This window comes from Macrobrachium rosenbergii, chromosome 9 (assembly GCF_040412425.1).
Source record: "Macrobrachium rosenbergii isolate ZJJX-2024 chromosome 9, ASM4041242v1, whole genome shotgun sequence".
NCBI classification, from domain to species: Eukaryota; Metazoa; Arthropoda; class Malacostraca; order Decapoda; family Palaemonidae; genus Macrobrachium; species Macrobrachium rosenbergii.
Window position 1 is genome coordinate 36,322,070 of NC_089749.1, and position 25,000 is coordinate 36,347,069.

The following is a 25,000-nucleotide window of genomic DNA, read 5'->3' on the forward strand; positions in this document are numbered from 1 at the left end:
TCAGAAACCATCTTTCTATATTCGTTTTCCATCTGAGTAATCATGTCGTAAAGGACTGTACTTGGCACAATTAGTTCCTTCCTAGTGTGTTACCACAAGTCTTCTTGGAAAGGAAAACATGGGCAGGGTTGTGTGGATCAAGAGTACTTTGAAGCTTTGTCCTGCATTCTCTACACATCTTACGCACAATGAAACCTGTGATACATGCTAACATATTGCATTCCGAGCGTGGTAGGTGTACCCCAGGGAGGGCCATTACTGACTGTACTGATACAGGAATAGGCAGAAAAGAATGTGTGACATTCACTGCAGATTTTCCAAAACCTGAAGTCCTTATATTGTTTAGAGTTACCAAGAAGGCATCAAGGTCTTCTTGGCAGTTAGCACCAGCACTTGGAACCATAATTAGCATCCACCATGACTTGGCGGAATGCACTCCTGAACTGACATTCTTCTGGGATGTCCCTGTGCTCACCTTTCCCCCGAATTATTGCAAATAAATTCTCCAAACAATCTTGATTGAGTCTGTTGGTTAATAGGTAAGACAGCTTGTACTGTACTTTGAATGTAACTCATCCCATAACTGTAATAGACCTTTGATTGCTAGCTGCCATCCAGAGAGGCAAGGCAGCTTTTGTGGACCACATGATTTGATACCATCCAACCATCTGAGGCAGTTAACTAGAACTTCCTTTGGTCAATGGAACAACGAGAGAATAACCATCAACATATAATTTCGTTAGTGTGAACTTAGTTTTGATGAAATGTAGCTGAAAACATATCACTCACCCTTCCTTGTCTTTGGGGAATCGAAAAAATTATAACTCAGGCCTTCTCTTTCTTGAATTACGGCAATTAAGTGCAGCACAGAACTGTGTCCCTGGCATGGTGTTGACATCTTCCAACTCCAATCACGCTCCCGCCGGTGGCCTAGAGACTTCACCGTCGGCCGCAGCAGTTACAAAGAGGAGGCACATAATTGTTCTCTTTACTTCTCTATACTCTTTGGTAATACGACAAGTTACTAAAGAATTTGTATTTTATTGGCTGGGTATGATGAAGATACGTTTGGCTTTATATGAATACTGAAAAAAATGTGGTAATTTCGACGCGACTAGTTTTTTCATGAGGGGATAATCCGGTGACAGAAACATCTGGTCTGATAGTACCTTTTTCCAAGGCGAGAATTGTAAGGTCTGACTGGTGTGGTGGTAGAAGTTATATTTTGAATTACATTGTTTTATGACTGAATGAAAGTAATTCTAATAAAGTCAAACACATCTGTTTAATTTTGTGGATGTACTAAACTGATGATAGGGTTTCCAGTGGGAGGTGTTTAATGAAATCATACGTTTGATAGTGCCTTGAATAAAAGGTGGATTGTCAGTGGAAAATGAGAATTAACCAGAAAGTTGAAGGAAAAGGTGACGTAAAAACGAAAATTTCATTTGTTTTGTCTTTACGTCTGTTACGGGGTAAGAGTTTAATTTTGAGTTATAAACCTTTCTGGGGTGACATAGAAGCGGTGTGCAAAATTTTGTCTGTGTCTGTCAAGCGGTTCGGATTTTTATAGTGGACAAACAAATATACAAACCTTCACTTATATATACAGATATATGTGTGTGTTGTGTACGTGTCCTTATGTACCTTGTAGGGTATTTTCTGAGGCTTTCCTAATACTGGAAAGGTCATGCTCAAGCAAAATAAAAGTACAGATTAACGGAGAGGAGGCCTTTTTGGCGTAAAGGAATATGTAATTACTAGCAAAATTAGTAAATAATATCATCACCATTGCCTCGAAGGCCGTGCGACGTGAAAGGCTTCTGTAAAATTCTGCCACTCGTGTCTTTCCTGCGCTTTAACCTACACCAATCTCCGCTTATTTTCAGCTCCCCTTTCCATAGTTCTCCCCAAGTAAGTTTGTGTCTCCCAGACACTCTGGGGCCAACATAAGCCCAGCAGACACTGTCACATACTATTCTCCTGGGGCTTGTGCAAAGGATAAGTCCAAGCCATCTCCATCTCCCTTTCATTGTTATCTCATCTACAGATGGAGCTTCTTTATTTCTCCTATGCTGTCTGTCATTCTAACTCTATCCTGCCATTTAGCTTCTATTGTTCTGTTTAAAGCTTGATTTTCAAATCGACTAAATTTTTAGGTACGATTTCATTTTTAAACCATGAATCATGTAGTTATAGCAGTATGGATGGTAGTAGACTTAGGTGTACTCTTATTTTTACGTGCAGTTTCACTCGTGTTGATGCGTTCCATTTAATCAAACTTTTTAAACCTTATGGTTGTTTGCTGATCAAAGCAGCATATCTGCAACTCTAAGTCTGTCAACTCATAGTCATTGCTCCAATCTAAACCTTCCTTTCCATCTCAGACAACTCACATCGATATAAATTCTATGAGAAGGGCAAATATCCACGGTGAAATAACATCCCTTTGAGCACCCGGGCTGTTTACTCCACATTCACTTAACAAGATCCCATTACCATTAACCTTTCATCTGCTTCGTGCACATATAAAGGAAATGCAAAAGTGATGCGACACCTTCCTTCATATTGGTCTGTGGATACTGTCCAATGCCCTCTCGCCATCAATAAAAGACATCAGATGGAATTTTCGAAATCCTTACACTGCTGCACAATATGTTTTAACAAAAAAATCTGATCTGTGCAGCTTCTGCCTTTTCTAAAACAGCTTGTCATTTCCGGGCTTTTTGTCAAATTCGTTCTCCAGGCTATTGAGGGTGAGCATACTGAATATTTTTATTACAACCAACGTAACTGCAATGCTGTTATAGTTATCATATTCCATCAGGTCAGGTCATCGTCTTTGGTACCTTGGCCAAGATTTCCCATTCCCGGTCATCAAGTATATATTCCTTATGCCATATTTTGCAAAACTGTCTGGTTGATATTCGATTCATTTCAGTTTCAGCTAAAATAATCTCTGTAGTGATTCCACCACAACCTGGTGTTTTCCAGCACTTAAGTTTCTTTATCACCGATTCCATTTCAGAAAATGTGAACTCAAATGTTCCACTTAGCCATTATCCCACTCAACTCTCTTATTCATGACTACAAAAATGTTCCACTTAGCATTGTCTCTCTTCATACTTGGTTGTTATTATTGACCCATCCCTCCTTTTGACAGGCATTTCACTCGTCTTTTCACCCATTGATATTTCATTAGTAATTCCGAGGGTTACCTTAACACCAGTGCTGCTCCCTGAATACAACACCGCTTTGTCATTAATATTCTTAAAATATTCTGTCTTAGTTCCTCTTGATCTTCGTTTAACTTCACTCTTTAGACTAAAGTGCTTAGCCCAGAAATTTCTCTACATGTTCCTTTTGTTTATTTCTATTGTATATTGCATCCCAGGTTTCATCTTATCCGATATCCAAGGAATTACCTACATCGAGGTAATTCCTTTCCAGCAAATTTACATTCATTCTTGATTATAAACCTGTCCCCACTGACTGCCTGCTCCTCCTCAGATTTGGTTTCTAGAACGGAATATCTGTTTTTCGACATTCAGTGTCAAAACCCCCTTGATTTCATCTTCTCGAAGCTTAACTACCCATATCAAACCTAGATACTCTGTCAGCCTTTTTGTTGGGTGCTTTTAAGTTCAGCTTTAGTGTGACAGTGACTGGTGGCTAGAAGCAAATATCACATAACGGTTTTTATTGCTATAAACCACTTTCATTGCACTCTCGTGGTTGCTTTTTGCTTACCTTTTTCTACGACGAAATTTTGCAAGTACCTCGCTGTATATCGCCATACCAAGAAGCCTGAATTTGACAGTTATGAGATCGTATATGTTAAAGCCTCATGGTGTTCATCTTCAAGAAGTTTAACTGCATCCAACCTAGATACTTGCCACGTATACCTGCATACAATCATACCAAGAAACTTGCACGTGAAGGCTACAAGATTTTATACGAAACTCGTGATTTCCCTTTTAATTATCTCTGAAGAACTCCTTATTGTACTGTACTTGAAGCGTCCGCATTTGTTTTCTCTCAAGTATTTCATGGGTAGCAAAAGTTTCTCGTCATATTTTAAAAGAGACTAGAAGATTCATTTCATATTAATTCAGCTGCTTAATTAATTCTGGTAAATATTTGTTAATTATTAAATTGTTTTTGTTATATTTTATAATCTTTTTATGACAATTGTATTAGATTATAATGATCTGATTTAACCAAATACATAAATAGTTTTTCTTATGTCTTATGTTTCCCTTATCGCTTTTGCAGAATATTCAGACTACATCTCTCAAACAGCTCCACAGATTGCATCTGTATCTGCTTGATGCAAAATCTATGCAATATTTCAAGCCTCTGCCGCTTTCCTCTGAGTAAAATTAGCACTTTTAGATTTTTTTAAAAGATCTGTATGTTGATATTATTCATTTTGTCGATGTGTTTTATTTTTCAAGGCACGTGTTTATAATTTTAATTAAAAATTTATTGACTTTTTGTAATTTTATATACGTTTATGGACCTACTGTATTTTCTGTCGTTCATTTTTACATTATCTGTACTTCAGAACTCTCTATATGCAAATCCCCTTAGAGAATGAATGTGCATAGATCTGTATTTTGAAAGCCGAGAAGACTATTTCCAACTGTTTTGTTTACATGTTTGTTGCCAGCAGACACGGCGAATATAAATGAAAGAATACCAGACAACAAACACTTTTGCATCTCTTCCCAACAGCATGGAGATTCAGACAGCTGGCGAAGTAGCGGGGGCCTAGGACCTCCTCCATCACGCCAGGGCGAAGATGCCACGACCTTCTTCAGGGACGGGAGAAGGAAAATCGATTACGTCCTCGTCTACGATGACACGTCCAGATCCTCCAAGAAGTTGGCAGGGGCAGGAGTCGGGGGAGGGCGGAAGGACGACGAGAAATCCTCGGGCGTCAACCGCTCCTTATCGGCCAGCGCCAAGAAGGCATCGAAGCACGAGGCCTGGCGCAAGAAGTTCATGGATTCTCTCAATAAAGCAGGACTCCACATGGAAGAGGTGGGAGGACGATTTGCTCGTTCCATTATTTGTACATTGCTTGCACCCACTCATGAATAGCATTGGCTGATTCATGTTACTGCCTTCCATAGCACTATGAATTTATTTCACAGCCCTAGATAACATTAAGCGACTGATTTAATTAGAACTCTTGTAACAGAAACTGAATTTATTTCACAATCCTTCATAGCAGTTGCCGCATTTATTTAATACCCCTTATATTAGACACAGCCCTTGATAACTGTTACTATATTGATTTTGTGACCCTTGATAACTTACTCAATTTATTCTAAGGACTTAATAATGAGTACTGAATTTATTTTACAAATTTTTTTATAACAGTTATTTCCCTTTCCTGAATTCATAAGGTAAATTTTTGTGCAATTTCATACTCTTAATGGTCTTAATTTTATAACTAAGAATAAAGACAAATTGCATTTTTCTTATTTTGATATTAAGTTATTACTGTTTAATGTTACTAAACTTCTCGTAATGGATTATATCTACAACTTGAAAATTAATCTACTTCTGTTTATTTTTTCTGCCCTAAGACTTTTACGCATCGTTTCATTAATATTTCTATGTGACGAATTAACACAAGTACCTTTAGTTATAGAAATTTTTAATTCTTAAGTATGTTGAAGTTTGTTGGATAAAATTTTTGTAGTGCATTCCTGTCGCTATTCGTTTCCACAGATTATGTAATTTTGAATTTTATTATTAACAAATGAACAGATACCTGTTCAGTTATTATTATCATCATTAAAATAAGGATATTTAACTTGTGGGAACCTCATTCTTGCAATAATCGTCAAGAACTTTTGCTCTTTCACAAAAGTCATTTATTACTTAGGACCCAAATATAAAGAAAACATAATACACGGGTCTTGTAATACAGATAATACAGAGATAATACAACCAACGGCTGATCATTGATATATCGTAAAAAGACATAAGATATTTTTAAAAATGTAAAAAACAAGGCAACAAAAAAGCAAGAAATAAAAAAACAAGTAGGTTCGTATTTAGTGCCGGCCTTGTTACCTTAATTTAATTTACTTAAACGCTCGAACGGCACATTCTGCAACTCCCGCGCCCTTTTATAACCGTCTAGAAGCCTCTGTGTATTGCGTTCCCTAAGACTAGATTATGAAAGCCTGGCTAGCAAGACTCCTACTGTTCGACATGAAATGCCGAAGAGCTCGCCTGCTCTCGAGTGCAGATTTCAAGGCTGCGCCCCAGGTAGAGAACTTGACAGTCGCCGCAGGTGAATTTGTGGCACACGAAGAAAGGCAGTTCACCTGGCAATTTTTCTTTATGATTTAAGCCAATGACTTCGAGGCGATTGCCCAGCCGAGAGGAATGGCGGTGTTGGCAGTTAGAGGAAGACCCTTTGTTCTTTTCATGACTTCATGCCAAATTTCATATCTTGGTAAATAATGAAATTCTGTAGACCGTAGAATGAATGAAAACGATAAAAAGTTACAGCAGGAAAGTTAGAACAATAAATAATGATTCAGAAATCTTAAAGAATGTAGACGTGATAGGTTCATTTTCTTCATTTTTGTTTTAGATTTCCGTACATCTCTAATAATGAAGAATTTCTCGTTTTGTTCTAAATAAGTTTGTAGTCTAAGCCAGGAGAAACTCTATGTGAAGGAATCCTTCCATTAAGTTGTTCGAAGAGCCTCTCGTCCTTTCCTTAAGGGTTAGATACCGACAGTGCCTCACTCAAGAGAAGCCCTTATGAACTTTGTGGTGATGACGCAAGGCATTCCGGTCTCATTTTCATGATTATCACTTTCCTTCTTATTCTTCTTCTCCTCTCCAGTGATTTATTTGGACTGACGTCTTTTTAGTTTTGTTTAGGTTATTTAAAAGGAAGTACAAAATACCAAAGTAATTTTAGGACTGTTGTATCCATCGATTAGACGCGCCTTAGTATTTGAGTCTGAATTTATATAGAATATTTTTGCAAGGAGTTAATTTGACCGCACGGTTAGGTCCCAAAGACCATGTCGTTAGCTTAAGATTTGGTTTGAGAGTTTACTCTAGGTTACCAAACTAAGTTTCTTCTATCCGTTATAAATTTGACTTTTTATAACATCTTATACAATCTAACGATCACATCTTTATAAGTAAACTTTACTGTTTAGACTAGGCGGAGCTACACAGCTCTAACAAGTATTCTTATTTTACCCCATGGGTTCCCATCTTGCATTCCAAGATTTTACTGTAATCGTTATATTGTATCCACAGATCAGTTACTGTAAACATCTACTGAGAATGTTTTCTTAACACATCAGTTCAACTGTAACAGGAGGCAAGGAATGCACTATGCAAACAATGACACATGCATAAGCACATAGCAATAGAAACGAAATCCTTCTTTAAAAATTCTATTTGACGTTCATTGTATTTTTAATGCGGTTTCCTTCTTTCTGAAATTTTCATAAATAGCATTTTTGTGAAAGATAGAGAGACGCAATTTTGGGAGAACTTTATGGGGCTTGTCCAACTACAAACGTGGCTCAGATTTGAGCAGGACATCGAAAAGTTGGACTAAAGTGGTCTGTTCGTCAGTTTCTTGATTTATATGGTATTTTTCCCATTCTTGGGTAAAGATTGTAGTAAGTAGGAAAGAGTTTGCAGTATATCAAGACGTCAGGCTAGATTGGAGTAGATCCTTGATTGCCGAATAGTCAAGTCGATCGTTTATCACTATATACAAACTATAGGCCAAAGGTCGCATCCTGGCCGGGACAATACATTTACCAATTAAAATTCTCCTTTGGCGTATGTTATTCCATATACATACATCACTTATACACTTATTTCTTTTTTTATATTAACAAACATTAAGCCGCAGATATTGTTTAGTAAAGAATTCGCTGTACCCTGGTAGTAACTTCACCAAAGCTCTCCAATGTTGAAATTGTTAAGGAAATGTATTGCTCATTAATCTCCTTGCAGTTACCTGTAACAAGCTGCTCGCCTTGCAGTCTCATGATAGGTAGGCGTACAATGTAAGCGTGTGTGATATTTTCTGAAAATTCCAGGTATTGCCTGGCATTGTTCTTATCTTGAGTGACTCATTCCGACTTGACCCTTTCTATAGCACGCCATCCGTGGCTATTCTGTCGCATGAGTGATGTAGTTGGCTATAACTCCTTAATCATAATAGGGCGTGGCTGCCAGATACAACTGAAATTAATGCTGAAGGTTTTTAGACATCACGTTGATTAAAATTCTCATGAGGGTGCATAGAAGAAGCAGTTACAGCACGACCCTCCCACTTCTGAGACGTCATTGAAACACACGTGCCTGCAGCCCTTTCTGGAAGAAGTGGGATGTGTTTATGTTATAGCTCATATGTTTGGTTCTATTTTTCTGTGAATGCAAACTCATGTGGGTGTCAAACGAATAACGTTAAGAAGCTGTTATTTAAAGTTTTGTGTGTGCGTGCGTGTGCCTGCGTGTGTTTATGCATATCAAAATTCAATATAAACATGCATGTAGCTCTTGTGATTTTGTACTTTACAAAATTAATAAGGTGCCATGTATGAGTAAACCATTTCCTGGCTGGTTACCATGTCAAACAAAAACTTTTAAAATCGTGGAAATTATTCTTTGTTGTAATTGTAAAGAAAGGTGAGAGGGGATGGTCATGGCATGGTGATAGATAATCAGCTATGATCAGACCTTCCCCACCCGTGATTAGTTACCTAACGTGAATAGCAATTTCCTACTAATTATATATCCTAATTATGCCTCAAGACTTGAGTATTGTATCTCTTGTAATATTAATATGTTTTGGAATAATGACACATTCCTGAGCACTTTTTGATGTGGGATTTTAGCGTTCTTTTCCCGTATCATTTACTTTGTTTAGAATAAATGGGAAAATGACCTCGACCGAGATATCCTGTTGCACCTAGGAAATTCATGGAACAAATGTTTTCTCTCAGTTAATTGGCCTTGGACTACTGATCACTTTAAAGACTGAAACTGGTGGGTCATGCAGAAGATATGATTTTTTTCAACAGCTTCCACTTCACCTACTAAAATATCTCATTCTTTCCCATTTATAACTGTTTTAACGCTTTTCCAGAGGTAGGGCAAACTTTTTATCAACTATCGGATAGAGAACGATATTAACAAAGGCCGCTCCGGCCACCTATTATTTTCTGCCTCAACTCCCTTCCCCATTGATCGACCTCCAAATCACTACCCCCACACCCTGGATCCACCATCTTCCCCAACTCTCCACCGAAGGCATAGAGAAAAATACACAAACCTCTCCCATTTTTCTTGGTTTTGTTCAGGACTGTTCTCATGATGACCACAGTCGGGGCAAGAAAATGTTTTTTGACTTATGCAAATGCCTCATCCTCCTCCTCCTCCTCGCACTGTGGGAGGCGTTATTGCGCTCTCTTTCATTCGCAGTCATTTTATCCTGAATTCATGCGGTGTTGTTGAATAAGAATGGCCTTCCTGCCTTCATTATTTGACGTCAGGGGTTTTTGTCTTCCGGTGTCAATCTGTGGAGCCGGAATTTTCATGAGGCCGTGGAAAAGGACGTCAGTATCCCAGTATGCTTTTCCGTTCATTTAGAGAAGAACAAGCGTGCAGGTTTACGCTTATGTCGCACATGCTAATATTAATTTATTTAAGTAATATGGCTTTTACAAATTATACGTGAAATAGTGGTGAACGTACACGAACTATATAGTGTGATTTTTTCTTTGAAAAAAGCGTACCAATAAATAGTCCAATACCATGAAAATGGCGTGATTTCATTAACTGTTTTGCATTATTTTCATCATTATGTCAATAATTGTTGTCTACACTAATAAAGTTGGGGCAAGGTCACGTTATTGCCCAGGTCTGTGTGTGTGTGTGCGTGTGTGAGTTCATAAGATAATTCGAAAACTAATGGAAATTTGACGATTTGTTGCCACCGAAATCTTATAGGCCGTTATTTGATGGAATGATTGTCACTAACATGTTTTTGGGGTCTTTGATCTTCTTGAGTGTTCAGACAAGAAAACGTCAGTGGAGCAGTTTCTGGTTCATTCTGCTGACCACATGCATGTTCCCCGCAGAGGGTCTTGATGAAAGTGTCCTCTGGACTGAGTGCTGTTGTTGGTTTTGCCACCACTAATGTTACTGGGGCTCTTGTTCTCGTAAACAGCGGTCATCGTTGTGTACCAACATTCATTGATTTTTGCTGTTGTTTTATTCTTGCTGTTGTTATTGTTATTGTTGTTCTTCTTCTATTACTTCTGGTGTTGATAGTGTTGATAACTGTTATTAACTTTCATTAAATAGCAAATGAAAGCTTTGGTTTAGAGAAAGATTTGAGACAGGCATCAATTCCAGTGACTTTCAAGAAACACTGGCACTTCGTTTTCTGCTCGGATAACAAGGCCGATGAAGCCGGAGATAAAAGGCCCCAACGCAGACCAGACATGGGGAAAACAAGGAAAGAGAAGCATTGCAAGAAAGAGAGGAGTCAAACCCTATAAAACATATAGTGAAGTAACAAAACTCAATACCTAAATTTTTATTTTATAGTGTTAATAGTGATCATGATGTAGCATAAGCAGAGGTGAAGAGCGCTAGATGAAGTGGTGGTGAACAAAGGGGCATTTGTTGAGCAGAACCTTGAATGAAATACGAATTTTAGACTATGATATGGTTGTGGACGTTAACACTAAATTCATTTGTGTGGTGAATTTTAGAAAGGAAAAATTTTATCTTAAAAGATAAACTGTCATATATAAAAAACTATTCTTACAATTAAGGACAGTATTACTTGATTATGCAGAGGACTATTAACTCCTAAAATGGTTTTAATAAATTACAACCAAGACAATTTGAATGTTAGAAAATATTTCTCGGAATGCACTGCAATTGTAAAGCCCAAACTTTACCGTTGATTCCCAGCGATAAAACTTTTATGAATGAAGAAGACGAGATATGTAACCTTCATCTCCAATTCTGTTTTATGCTGAACAAACAGAAGAGTTCTTACCGAGATCCTGTGCGCTTGGTTGGTTCGTGTGCGTGAGCGTGCTCGCGCTCTCCCCGCCAACTTATGCCTATGCATAATGGAGATTATTTTGCATGTGGCCATTCGCTTCCACTTTCAACTTTTGGGTCGTTTACTGGTTGCAAGTTCTCTCATCTGGGAAACTGTGGTTCACCACTGGAAAATGTTATGTTGTTTTCGCACTGACATGTGCCTGTGTGTGTGATTGTTCGTGCAGATACTACAGTTGTGACACCAGATACTATTTCCAGTCAGTCTGTCAGTCAGTTTCGCTTATTATTTATTGTATATTTGAAAAAGACATTCGTCAACTTCAAATGTTATACACATATACACATATATAGTATATGTGTGTGTGTGCGCGCGCGCGCGTGCACGCACTCTAATGGTAATACATTAATCTTGCCTATGAGAGTGCCTAGGCTTGAATCCCGAGTGTTGACATAGTGAGAAGGGCTTGATCTGTTTAAGCCCGTTTTACTTGTTGACATAACTATGAACTATACACTTTCTAATTAGCTGAATGTGATTGGTTATAGCGTCGAATTGTAGGATTATCTTGAAATACAAGTTAAATTTAGGAGTTTAACACTAATTTAGTTAACCTTCCCAAGGTTACCAGTAGTTATTTTTCCTGACGACTCCGTTGGTGCTCTGTTTTGAGACTAATGTTTTATTACAGTCTGAATGTAGTTTGCAGAACTTAATGCATGAATCAAAGTATTAGGCATGATCTTGCATTGCAGTCTCACGCAGAATACAGTGACTATTTGCGGAATAGAGAGGCGGCTGAGCAAGAGGACTATTGAAGGTGTATTTCATTACTAAGTAAATCAGTGAATGGAAGAGAATGCTTGATTACACCTTTATGGAAGAAAACTCATACCCAAACTATGGTATGTCGTGGTACAGAGCCTATGGCACAAGCCATTGTCAATGAACATTGTACATGTAGTCAACACCCACCTTAGGGAAATTATATTTGGTTCTTAAGATGAACCAACATCCACTAAAAGTGGAACTGATAATCCCATTACTTGAAACGCGGACATGTTAAACTTCGTAAGCTGCCCAGTAAGTAATGAAAATGGTGGTAACGTACATTTTTATTGTTTTTCTAATGCTGTTGCTCTTGGAATGAATTACGTTACTGATATTACTCAGAGTTTCAGTATGTACCCTTTCAAATATGTTACTTCTTTCCAGTCACATGAGGTGTTGCTATTGCTCTGCCAAGCATTTGTCACCCTGACGGCATTGAGCTGACGGCGGAAGTTAATGGATTTTCTTTGTAGTTGGAGCGTCGTACGTCTAGTCTGGGAGTTCGGCGTCATTCCTGTCAACGCACATCGTGTTGTGCGAAATCGACTCCTTCATTAAGTTGTATTTCTCCTCCAGTAACCGCCTGTGCTTTCATTAGAGTCCCCGTTATTAAGTTTCAATCATGCGTTACATATATACTCCTTTCCTTCATCAATAGTTCGGTTTTCTTGACTACCATGACCAACGCTACCATTTCCTCTCCTTTTCCTCCTCCTGCTGCTCTTCTTCGCCTACCTCTTCCTCACTTGCAATTAGCATCACTGCTATTCCTCCTCCTTTTCCTGTCCTCAGCTGCCATGTCCAGCACTATCTTTCCTGGTTTTTTCTCCTCCTCCTCCTCCTCCTCCTCCTCCTCCTCCTCCTCCTCCTCGTCCTCAAGCCGATTAAAAAACGCTTTTGGAAAAGGAAACACTAGGCAAAACGAGTGCACAGTTAATGAAGAACTCAGTTCAACGAAGAAATAAGAAGTAAAAGAGTCAAGCTTTTGGAAGAATAGAATAGGAGGCATGGGGATGCAGAGAGAAAAAGAAGGAAACTGATGGTGGATTAGATAGCCGGAGGGAATAGCTGGAGGCTATTCACTTGAAGGATTAGCTAACCGTAGGGACAGCAACAGGAGACGTAAGAATGAAGTTTCGGTTTTATCACAGCCTTTGTCATCTGATGAATGACTCGATACGCTCAGGAAATGGAACAGTCAATAGGCAGAGCGAATGAATAATGGAAGAGAGAAGTGAGCGGAAATTGGATAAACAGTAGGAATAAAACATAAATGAAGGCCTTGGGGGGTCAGACTGGAGGTGAAAAGTTTATTTCATTACTCTGGCAGATGTAATTGTAAAAGAACAAGATATTGTGAGTAAATTGGTAGATAAGAAGATACCTCTGACTTTGGTGCCTGTAGGATGATCAGTTCATTCGGATGGTACACTAGACGAAATAATGAATAGTAACTTATTATTTGGTTAGTGTGCGTATAACTGATGGGTGGATAATAGCGCGTGAAAAAGAGCCAAATGAAGGATGCTTCGAGTAGACTAACATTGCAGTTAGCGATGAGGGCCGGCAGTGTTGCTAAATGGATCTTGGTCTGGCTAACACAGTATAGCTCTTGTTGGCATCCTTGGTTGCCACCTTTAGAATCCCGTAATCTGGCGGCCATCTTGTAATCTCCTTGGGTTTCTGTTACCCTTTCGTAGTCGTTACAAACTAAATAACAAGAATCAAAAGTATCTTCTCAATTCAACTGCATCGTAAATAGAGGTGTAATTAGTTACCTGTACTGTATTTTGAGGGTGTTTTAAAGGTCGAAGGGTTCAGAGTTACAGGAAGCGTAACATGATTACTTATCGACCCTTGGCTGTGATGCTGAACGCAATGTTTCTCACCTTGTTCTGTTTATGCTGGCCAGAGAACTCTCGAAGATACAACTTGCTGTTCAGTCTCATGCAAAAAAGGGAGAGAAAGCACTGAATCTACGGCTTGTAACGTGTAATTATTCCTTTGTAAGTATATATATTAAATTAAATTTTTTTTACTGCAATCAGTGTGTTTGCTTGTAAGTAATGATCGTCGCCGGAATTTAGTCGACATGAACTAAAATACAAAATGTCACTAAAAATCTCTGAGTCGTCCCACCTGAAAATCCGGTACGCTGGTTGACTTCGCAGCATTAACATATGGCGAGTTCACATCCTTACAAGTAACTACTTTATATTAGGATGCCGAGGTCATAGAGGGAAATGGGCTGAATTAGCAGATGAGAAAATATATATATTTACACATTACTGCTTATGCTATGAGTAATGCCGTATTATATGCATATGTTCTTCATATGCAAATTAATAGACACGTGTCGGTTATGTATAAGGTCTGATTGATGCACACGTGCTCGCCAAGATTCTTAGATTTGCTCTATTATTATTAGTAATAAGATTTTTATGCTTATTTACGTTGAACAAGACAAGAAAATCCTCTAAAATGAACAAGTAAGAAGTTTCCACAAATTTCCTATATGTGGAAAATGAGACAACGAAAGAGGGGGAAATTAACAAGAGCACAGATGTACACAATTACAGCACAATTATTCATAAATAATTCAGTGTTACTCATCTCAGCTCAAGCAGGCTATATTCTCTGTTCTTAGTGACAATGAATTAAAAATCATGCTCAGCGGTCCTAAAGAAACGTAAATTAATGGCCATATGGTCTTCATAATCTCCTGTCTTAGAAAACTGGAAAGCCCTTATAACTCAGAAAGGCCCATTCAGGCCTCAGCTATCTTAGCAGTCGTTTATTACAAATGAGAAGGAAAAGAAAAAGAATAACTGCCTAAGCAAATAATTTAGCAACACCAAAGTAGATGTGGGTAACATTAAATAATAAGGGCTTTACCCATCTACCTTTAGCTTACCCTTGGTTTAAATTGCTTCTTTCATGACTTAGAACCATCATGCAATCCAACGTACATTCTTTCAACACATACAAACAAACACACATACACACACATATATATATATATATATATATATATATATATATATATATATATATATATATATATATATATATATATATATATATATATATATATATAGTGCAGGAATACACACACAGACATCATGCAATCCAACATGCATTCTTTCCACATGAATACACACACACACACACGCACACATATATGTGTGTGTTTGTGTATTTTTGTTGAAAGAATGATGTCTCTGTGTGTATTCCTCCACTATAATTTATGCACTGGCTATGAAACGTAATGTATAACAAGGCATTTAGATACCTTAACCGGGCAAGAAAGATTATTCTCCCTTACACTCATAATGCCATGTTTTGTTTATTTGTTCTTTGTATGATATACAATGTCATAATCGACCTTGCTTGAAGCTAAATGATTTTCATACTGAAAATTTTTTAAAAAGGCTTTATAATGGTGGCGTCTGTACTCCAATACCCTTTCTGATTATCCACCCTCATCATGAATATTATTCTCAAACGGTTCATTTGAAAAGTTCAGGCGAGGTATGCTGGGCGAGTCAAGGGTCAGGTAGAGGCTGTCTTCTTTATTAATAGAATGCGACGGAAAACGCCCAATGCACCTTGCAATTTAGGGTCGTTCTTCTCCGTTGCTCCTAAGCTGTAATAACCCACAGTGGCAAGGTCGAGCTGGGTTAATGTCACAGTGCACATGCTTCTGAGAACGGACTCGCAGAAGGTCGTTTTGTGGATGCGGGTAGGTAGTATGAAGACGCAAGAACGCACGAGTTGGATGAAATGTTTGGTTCGGTTTATTGGTCATTTTGTTATTACGTTCAAGGTTAGTCTTTTTTAAAGCGAAACGACTTTTAGCTGCAATTATTATTGTCATCTCCTCTGCCAAGAGTTTTTGATTTAACTTTTGTTTCTTTGCGGCATTAAGTAATGACTAAGCAGGTACCAGAAGATGGAGACAGGAACTTTCAACTTAATATAATTCATAAGCAATTATGAATGAACGATTTGTTGAGTGAAAATGAATGATGGACTTAGATCAACCACAGTAACTGTATAAACTGAAAACTGAAGGTCCATCAATGAAATAACACAGAATAAAATTATTTTTCTGCTTAAAAAATTAAAGTTATTAATGTTATGATTTTTCGGATGAAAAATAATTGCAATATAATTATTCTTTGATGAATATGGAACAGTGGCTAATGATTATCAAATCGAAAGCATATGGATGATTATTAGGCAATTATTAGTTGACTGGATATTGTTAAGTGATATGCTGTAGCGATTGCTAGATTATAGAACTAAATTTAAGCATTTGGGAATGACTTGCGAATGCACCAAAGACCATTTGCCTCGGGGCGACGCTTGACCTACTTGATTTAAAGCTGAGTTTTATAGTTATTAATGACCCCAATACACTTGGCTTAACATAAATTAATATTGGTCGGTTGTAGTTGAAATATAATTGTAAATTCGCATTGGCAAAGCCTGTATAGTTATAATTACTTTAATTTTAAACGAATTGACGCTAAATCTGCGCAAATTACTTGTTTGGCTGAATGAATTTTGGGTAATGAGAGAAGGAAGAGATATTTTTTACTAATTCCCATAGACCACTCTTGAACTGCAATGGTACCGAGATCCTACAGCCATCAGAAACAAGACTATTTGAAAAGACGAAAGTTTCTTTCACTTTTATATTGATCACTTGAGTCTCAGTTGGATACCGCGCATTTATGTTTGATTCTTAGGAGGAAGAAATCCTTCATTGGCTCCGTGACTTCCGTGCAAAATAAAAGTAATATTAAGAATAAGATAATCTCTTGGTATAGTTATCTTCTTTGTTGCTCAAGGTCGCTTAGCAGAAGTCACCAATTTCATATTATGTCATGCCATGGGTTGAAGTGAAGGTGCGTGACAGGTTTCATAAAAATGACAGTTCCAGTTATCTTCACACACCCACACACACAGAAAGAGGGATGAATGAACACTGAGGGAGGGAGAGAAAGAAAAAGTGAAACGATAAGGAAGAGGGGAAAATGACGTAAGAGAAAAGACAGAGGGAACGAAAAACGTTTAGAACTCGTATGTTACGTACTGTAATAGCCATCAAGAAACGTTAGTCAGCAGGAATGCAATGGACTGCGTAAACTTTGTTATCCTTCGGAGGAAATTTGCTGTGAGAATAGAAAACAACGCCTCAAGGATGACCTTCACTTTCGCGCTGTGTGATTCGTTTGTTTGTTAGTCTGTTGGCGTGTTCAAAAGAGCACGAATCGATAGTGAAGTTCACGTAAGAATGTTCGTTCCTGTGGACACGCGACATTTCTTTTCACAGAAGCTGTAAATTTCGTTAATAGTGCTTGAACCATGCAAAGTAAGTCACGTCAACTGCTCTGAACTACTGAGACGCGAACATTCTCACAAAACGCGTTTCAAGAGGTCGTGATCCGGGTTGCCAACATCGCTGGAGTAAACAAGGGAAAAGACGCCACCTCAGGGAAAGACTGGCTCGACTTTTCGCTCATATGAACAATGATAGTAATACTTGCTGTGCAGAGGAGAGTGACATTGAAGTCACTTTACAGCTAACTAGAAGCTGAAATTATTGCAGGTCCTCTCTTTTACATCCTGAAGCTAGAAACTTTGCACTTGCATGCAAATTAGCCAGTTTTCAATGAGTAAGTTCCTTATATTGGTTTATATGTATACTTGTTTGGATGAGCTTCATTGCATATTTTCACTTTCTTAATCGATATGTATACCAGGACTCGTTCTTGTCATGACGCATTCTTTTGCCCACTTCCAGAATCTCTCACAGCTATTGGTTATTTGAGGAGTCTCTAGCTGTTCGGTTCTTCTCGTGTGGGAACTATACCCTAGTCTGGTGATGGTTTAGCTTTATTTTTGGGGGTTGGGGTTACCCTTTGACAATCCTTCTGGATTTTTATTTATTTATTTTTTCGAAGGCCGGTGGAACTGTTAACCTGATGACCTCACATGACCACGACTTGAGAAAAAATATAAGAAAAGATGAAGGCATGGAAATCACAGAATGAGGAAATTGCAAAGAAGGAACAGCCAACGAACAGAGCAATTCGAGGGTTCAGGAATAACGTAGCTAATTTTCGTGAGACGTTCTGGCCACAACAGCCGTGCCTAAGGGACCCATTCCTAAAATTCTGGTTGCGAACTGGACTAAGTGAGACTGCTTAATATCCTCGTAATCCTTGGGAAGTTCTCGGCCACCGGGGGTCTATGTGGCGATCTGGATCTGTTTACAGGAGTGGCGAGTTATTGAGGCTTAAGGAGTGACTGTAAGATTTAGAAACTGAAGAAGTAGTATAGTAGTAATTGTTGTTATACCAACAGTAGTAGTGGTAGTTGGAGAAAGAAGACGAAGTGATAGCTATAGTGGTGGATGTATCAGTAGTCGGAATTTAGCTGATGCTCTTTTTGTCAGAGTTGAATATGTATACGTATGAAGAGCATTGAATATACATACACATAAAAAACGAACGGAATTTAGTGCCGGGAACCAACCGGAACGGAGTTCAGAGGCACGAAGGCGTTATTATTCAAAGGAGACAATACCTGTCAAGTACCCGTATGGACAAAGGCGAGTTTAAAGGGTCCCTCCCTCTTGCGTCGACAGCAACGTATTGATTTGCTCCAGTCAAGTCAACAGCAAAGGGATTCCTTTCACACCTTGGAAAAAAGGGGGAGGATTTTACACTTACTTCTAGTTGCAACGGCACTTTATTTTTAATTTTAATTATAAATCCTTGGCTGCGTAAGAAGTACGGATATGCCACCTTGTTTGGTGCACGTATACCAGTTTTTCTGTGGAAAAAGTTAACCGGTTTAACGTAAATTTTTAATATTGGTATCATTTGTTGCATTATGTGTTAATAATGTTAATGATGAGTAAGAGTTTGTGGGTAATAATGATGATAATAGTGTTTAGGACAGGACTCCTCCCTCCAAAAAAAAGGGACTAAATCAGAGCCTGTGACTTTGGTCGTCATTGTGAATGTGTGGTTCCTGCAGAAAGTATCCTTTGAATGACAAACCTGCGGGGAATTCACCTGAGACTTTTTGTCACTGATGTTACCTTTTGAATTTTTTTGATCACCATATTGTTTATTTTTTCATACAACAAAGTGTACATCATTTTTCAGGATCTTAACATCGGTTTTCTTTTAGTTTACAGACCTGTCTGGTTTTATATGAAATTGGCTTTATTTTCAGATGCATTAGTTTTAATTGCAATTTTGAAGATTACTTACATGAGCAGTATTTGTTTCGATTTGATGTTCATTTAAAATTCCCACTATGACTCATATCTCTTCATGTTTTCAATTTGAGAGTGTTCCACTAGTAAGCCTTACTTTATGGGCTATTTTGATTTATAATTCATATCAATTTTAGTAAACATTGGCAATTTCCTTTGTTCAGTTTTATCTCTGTAAATGTTTTAAGGGTAGCAATATGAGATTCTTTGAAGTTAGTTTTATTTGTATGGATCTTCGTTCGAAATTATAAATTTTTTTTTTTTTTCTCCATAGTTTTTGAATTTTTTCAGTTTGATTTTATGAGTTTTAACATTTATATTTTGATTTTCACATAGTCGAGAAGCATACTAGCTTTTATTTACACCGTATGTATTTTTTAACTTGTCAACTTACTGTACATTTTTAGCAATTCCTTTGACATGGCAAGGTTCTAAATAGGACTTGCGAAGTTGTTTAGGAGTAATTGCAGATTCTTTTCCTACTACGGCGAGTCTTTTCTGAGTGCGAACACGCACTGCACTTCAGCACTAAAGCCGTTGAGGTTTATTCATTTCCCTAAATTGACGCTCTGGCTCTGAAAGGCTTTTGACCCCTCTTTTCGGAACGCGTCATTTGGAAGTGTTTGCAATAGTGCGAGCAATCTGATCCTGTTGCTTCTATGTTATGATTGTAGTGTGTATTCCGATTATTCTTAGGTTTATTTGGCCTGTTGGTGACAATCGATTTGTTCATTATTTATATATATATATATATATATATATATATATATATATATATATATATATATATATATATATATATATATATATATATGTGTGTGTGTGTGTGTGTCTATTTGTGTGTATATATTTTATGTGAGAAATGTATCTTAAAGAAGGGCAGATAAAAATTTAAAAAATCTGTGATTAAAATGTAAATAAATTGTTGTTTAATATAAATCTGACGAACAACACACGGTACGAAAAAGAGTGCCTCCAGTAATGGAAGTCATTTCATAAGGACTGCCAATCAGACTTTCCTCTCATGTTATCTTCGTAGACATCACTATGGTGCTGAAATATTTTCCACTCTGGATATATCGAGTACACACAAGAGGAAGGATCTGTTTAGCATTTACAGAAAACATGTAGAAACTACCTAAAGTATCTGAAACAGATGGTTTATAAGAACCGGCACCCCATGACGCATGTGGCCTCAAGATCCGATGCACACATCTGGGAACTGAGCGGCACAAGTTCCTTCAGCGAGTGATGAAGCAAAATTTGTTGGTGCAACTCTTACGGGCAGCGCCAGCAGCAATGCACACAGCTCTGTTGTCTTATTCGCACGTCTCAGTAAAAGATTCACTCAGCCTCAGCAAATAATTCACAGTTTTCCCCATCTCTCTTACAAATTACATTTCAGCTAATTTTATTGGAGTACCCCCGCAGCTGATTTACGCAAAAGCACTTCAGCAATTGGTAAATACGAACTTTAACAGTTCGTTAACAAATGATTCGCAGGAAGTACCTTATTACGTGATTTATATGAAGCGCCGCATCAGTCGATTCATACTATTTAATATAATAGGGTTAACACAATATACCTAGTGGAAATCATACACAAGATACTTCGTCAGATATTGATTCACTAACTATTATTATTGTAATAATCAGGGTCTTTTAAATATACTCGAGTATATTTAAAGGATCTTGGTAATAACCAAAGTCTAGAGAACACAACGGCCACCCTTCCGCGACCCAAAATAAGTCCCTTCCCGCGCAGCTTAAGGTCATGACGTCAGCTCTTTATAGTTTCCCCAGCTAAGGTAACAAGAAGAAACAGAGGCCATATATTTACAAACAATTGCTTGAAGAGATCAGCAAGAAATACTGCCGTTTTATTTTTCCTTTTTACATATCTATCATTATATATAGATTTAAATATGAGCTCAGATTTCCTGAGTGACTATAGAAATGCCAAGAGTTTGTCCAGTGCCGACAAAAAGAAAACATTTCATTCCGTAATTTCCCAAAACAACCAGAAACCAGGAAAATATGGATTCATTTCTGCAGGTGATAGGATCCACTAGATTATGATAAAAGCTGTGATATGCAGTTTGCATTTTGAAGAGATGCATCTGAGAGAAACCTAACCTAATGTATGAATTACTAGGTCAACCAGTTCCGAAAGCGTTTAGAAAAAACATTAAACAAGGAGAAAATTCAACATATACACACACACATATATATATATATATATATATATATATATATATATATATATATATATATATATATATATATATATATATATATATTATACTGTATGTATACATATATATATATATATATTATATATATATATATATATATATATATATATATATATATATATATATATATATATATATATACATACACTGTACATATATTGTATATGTAATTCTAATAGCCACAATGCCTCTTAACTTCTCGAATTCTTCGCGCTTTTTTGGAAATGCTTGTAACTACTGAAGAGACTTTGATGCCCGGTCGCGGGAAACGGGCATCAAAGTCTCTTCAATTTCTTGCGTTTGGATCTTACAGCTTTGTAGTTTCAAGCATATCCAAAAAAAGCGCAAAGAATTCGAGAAGTTAAGAGGCCATTGTGGCTATTAGAATTACATATGTGTCTGGTAAAAAGTGACCAGTAGATTCTACAAAGTACTGTATATATATATATATATATATACATACATACAAAGACAGTGTCTGCGTGAGTATATCTATATAAGTATGCAAGTGTTCGGTATCGCTGTTTATGATGAGGTGTGTTTCTTGACATTGTCAATATTTTATGACAGTTCCCATTTTTCTTATATAATTTTGCTTGATTTCGAAAAGTTAAGCAGTTGTGCCAAATATATCTGAGAAACGATTTGCTAAACTAGATTTCGCATCGAAGTTTTATACCTCTGCTCATGCTGTCATTCATTATCTCTCCTTAGTATAACAGAATATATCATACTAGTTTTTTATATTCTGTAGTTTGCAGTCTATGATTTAGGGCAAATCGATAATAGTTACCAATGTAATATAGAACTTGAATGGAAATTTGGATATCAAGGAAACAAGGTTGATTTTCTTTTTATGTTGCTTAAGAACAACTGTAGAAGCCGTGTGTAAAAAAAAAAAAAGAGGTCGTGAGAAGAAGGAGGAGTTTTTGGGCGTTGTCAGAGTAGCGACGTCCCTAATCCCAGATTATGGGATGTTGAGAAAAGTCTTCACTGCTGGATTTATTCAAGTTCTACACTGACGTAGTCAGAATATCTCTCTCTCTCTCTCTCTCTCTCTCTCTCTCTCTCTCTCTCTCTCTGGACTGTGAACTTATGAGGTACATTCTTAGCTTTATTGTTATTATTTTTCAACATTGAGATAGCTTCGCCGAACAGCCGGTGACTGCAGACGCGTGGATAAGCCACTCCTATCAGCTGAACAGAAGGATCTTCAGTAACGCGTCGAACATCCTGCACTACTGGATGTTAAGGCCCTTCCTTTCCATTACTTCTTTCTCGGTATCTACCAGCACTTTTTCAGGTCCTTCTCTCCTCAGAATTATAAACTCTTCACAAACGTATTGACTACCATTCTTTTTACATACGTAAACCATCTCAAAACTCTAATCCATCCTTTTACGTACGCAAACCTTTTTACTATTCTGCCTGTCTCCATATTTCTCAATTTTTCAGCTCTTGTGCCACGGAAATGGTTCATTTCAATAGCTTCAACCTTTTATCTTTCACTCTTATTCAGCATCCACACTTCACTTCCTTAAAGGAAAGTTGTGGAATTATTATTATTATTTTTTTTTCTTCTTTTTTTCTTGGTCTATCACAGTCATCCTATTCGACCGGGTGGTTTTTATAGTGTGGGGGTTCCGGGTTGCATCCTGCCTCCTTAGGAGTCCATCATTTTTCTTACTATGTGTAATGTTTCTAGTAGCACGCTCTTCTGCATGAGTCCTGGAGCTACTTCGGCATTTAGTTTTTCCAGATTCCTTTTCACGGATCTAGGGATCGTGCCTAGTGTTCCTATGATTATGGGTACAATTTCCAGTGGGATATCCCATATCCTTCTTATTTCGATTGTCAGGTCTTGATACTTATAAGTTTTTTCCTCCTTTTTTCTCATCTAATCTGGTGTCCCATGGTATTGCGACATCAATGAGTGATACTTTCTTCTTGATTTTGTCAATCAACGTCAGGTCTGGTCTATTGGCACGTATCACCCTATCTGTTCTGATACCCTAGTCCCAGAGGATCTTTGCCTGATCGTTTTCTATCACTCCCTCAGGTTGGTGTTCGTACCACTTATTACTGCAAGCTATCTGGTGTTTCTTGCACAGGCTCCAGTGGAGGGCTTTTATTATTATTATTATTATTGTTATTATTATTATTATTACTCCAACAAATGAAGTCTTTGTTTTAGATATGAAATGATGCATTATACATATATACTTTTAGGCAAGATGCGCTTGGTGAGAGTGAATAAGACATGATAGCTAGCATACAAGGAGAATAAATAAAGTTAAGGGCCAAACTGAGTTTTATCACCCTTACTTTTGTGCATGTAACAAGTGGAATGAAGATCCGCTTTGGGAGTCTCTGGAGGAGGATATAATGACGAAGAGTATCAGAGCGAGGTTAATAAGATCTTACTTCCTGGTAACGTATTGAACAATTCAGATATCGCGAGGGTGAAGATTAAAGGAAGATTACCAGTAACGATGTCATGTCATGCTGAAAAATTTCAGGTGGTATTTATCTGTGTTGCCTCCTTGTTTGTAGTGTTCTTTTTTGTAGTGTCGTTTATTTTCAAAAATTATATCAGTATTCAGTTTCGAAACTTTTTTTTTTTTTTTTACGGGGACAGGAAAGGGGGAATGGTCTGTGATAGCACTGAATATGCTTAAGCTTATTCCGTTCCAGACCTTGTGTTACCACTATTTTTAAACAACAAAGAGGTTTTATTTCGAAAGTTCTTGTTTATGCTTTAGAGCTTGGTTCGGAAACAAACACATTCGCTTTTCTAGGTAAAACTGGAAACAATAGACATTTACATTGGAGCAATGGACGGAAGTGTGGAGAATGATTTTCCTTGATTTGATCATTTATCTGCTTTAGATAAGCTTACGATAATTAAAAGATTTTCTTCAGTTTTCCCCATTGTAATCCGCTAAAATTAAATTTTTTGTTAGTCTTCGGCTTTGCATTCATAACCAAAAAATAAAAATTTTGACCCAAGTGCAATATGCAATATTTAAATATGTATATTTTATATATATTTATGAATATATATATATATATATATATATTTATATATATATATATGTATATATATATATTTATATACATAGTGACTGTGTGTATAGTTAGTTATCACCATTCGTTTTTTAAAGAGATGTTGTAATAAAATTTCATCTCGGTTTTTTTTCCGAGTTTAGATACAAAAGGACGTTTGTACTTTCTGAGAACCTGGGCACCCGGATTTGCGTGATAACAGACACAGGAAATCACTCACTTTTAATCTTAATGTGAAATATAATGTAAAACATGAATTGAACACAAAATTAATATGCTTTTAAATTATCAGTTGCATATTCTTAATTGAAATATGATGGTAATTATTATAACCGTTACGGCATAATTCGGCAAACCGAAAACAGTTAAGCATCATGACCTCGTAACATCGTAGCTTGCGCTTAGTTGCGCTAAACAAGCTCTTGTCTTCAAAACACCGTCCACCACATTCTCTCATTG

The 25,000-nt window shown here is 37.2% G+C and overlaps 1 protein-coding gene across 1 annotated transcript in view; it reads left to right on the plus strand.

Moving 5' to 3' along the window:
* LOC136841690 (anoctamin-7-like) overlaps positions 1–25,000 on the plus strand; it is an 837,447-nt gene that overhangs the window by 738,173 nt on the left and 74,274 nt on the right. The window contains exon 3 of the mRNA XM_067108892.1: positions 4,738–5,046. Coding sequence (XP_066964993.1) covers positions 4,738–5,046 — 309 coding nt within the window. The remainder of the gene's footprint in view (positions 1–4,737; positions 5,047–25,000) is intronic.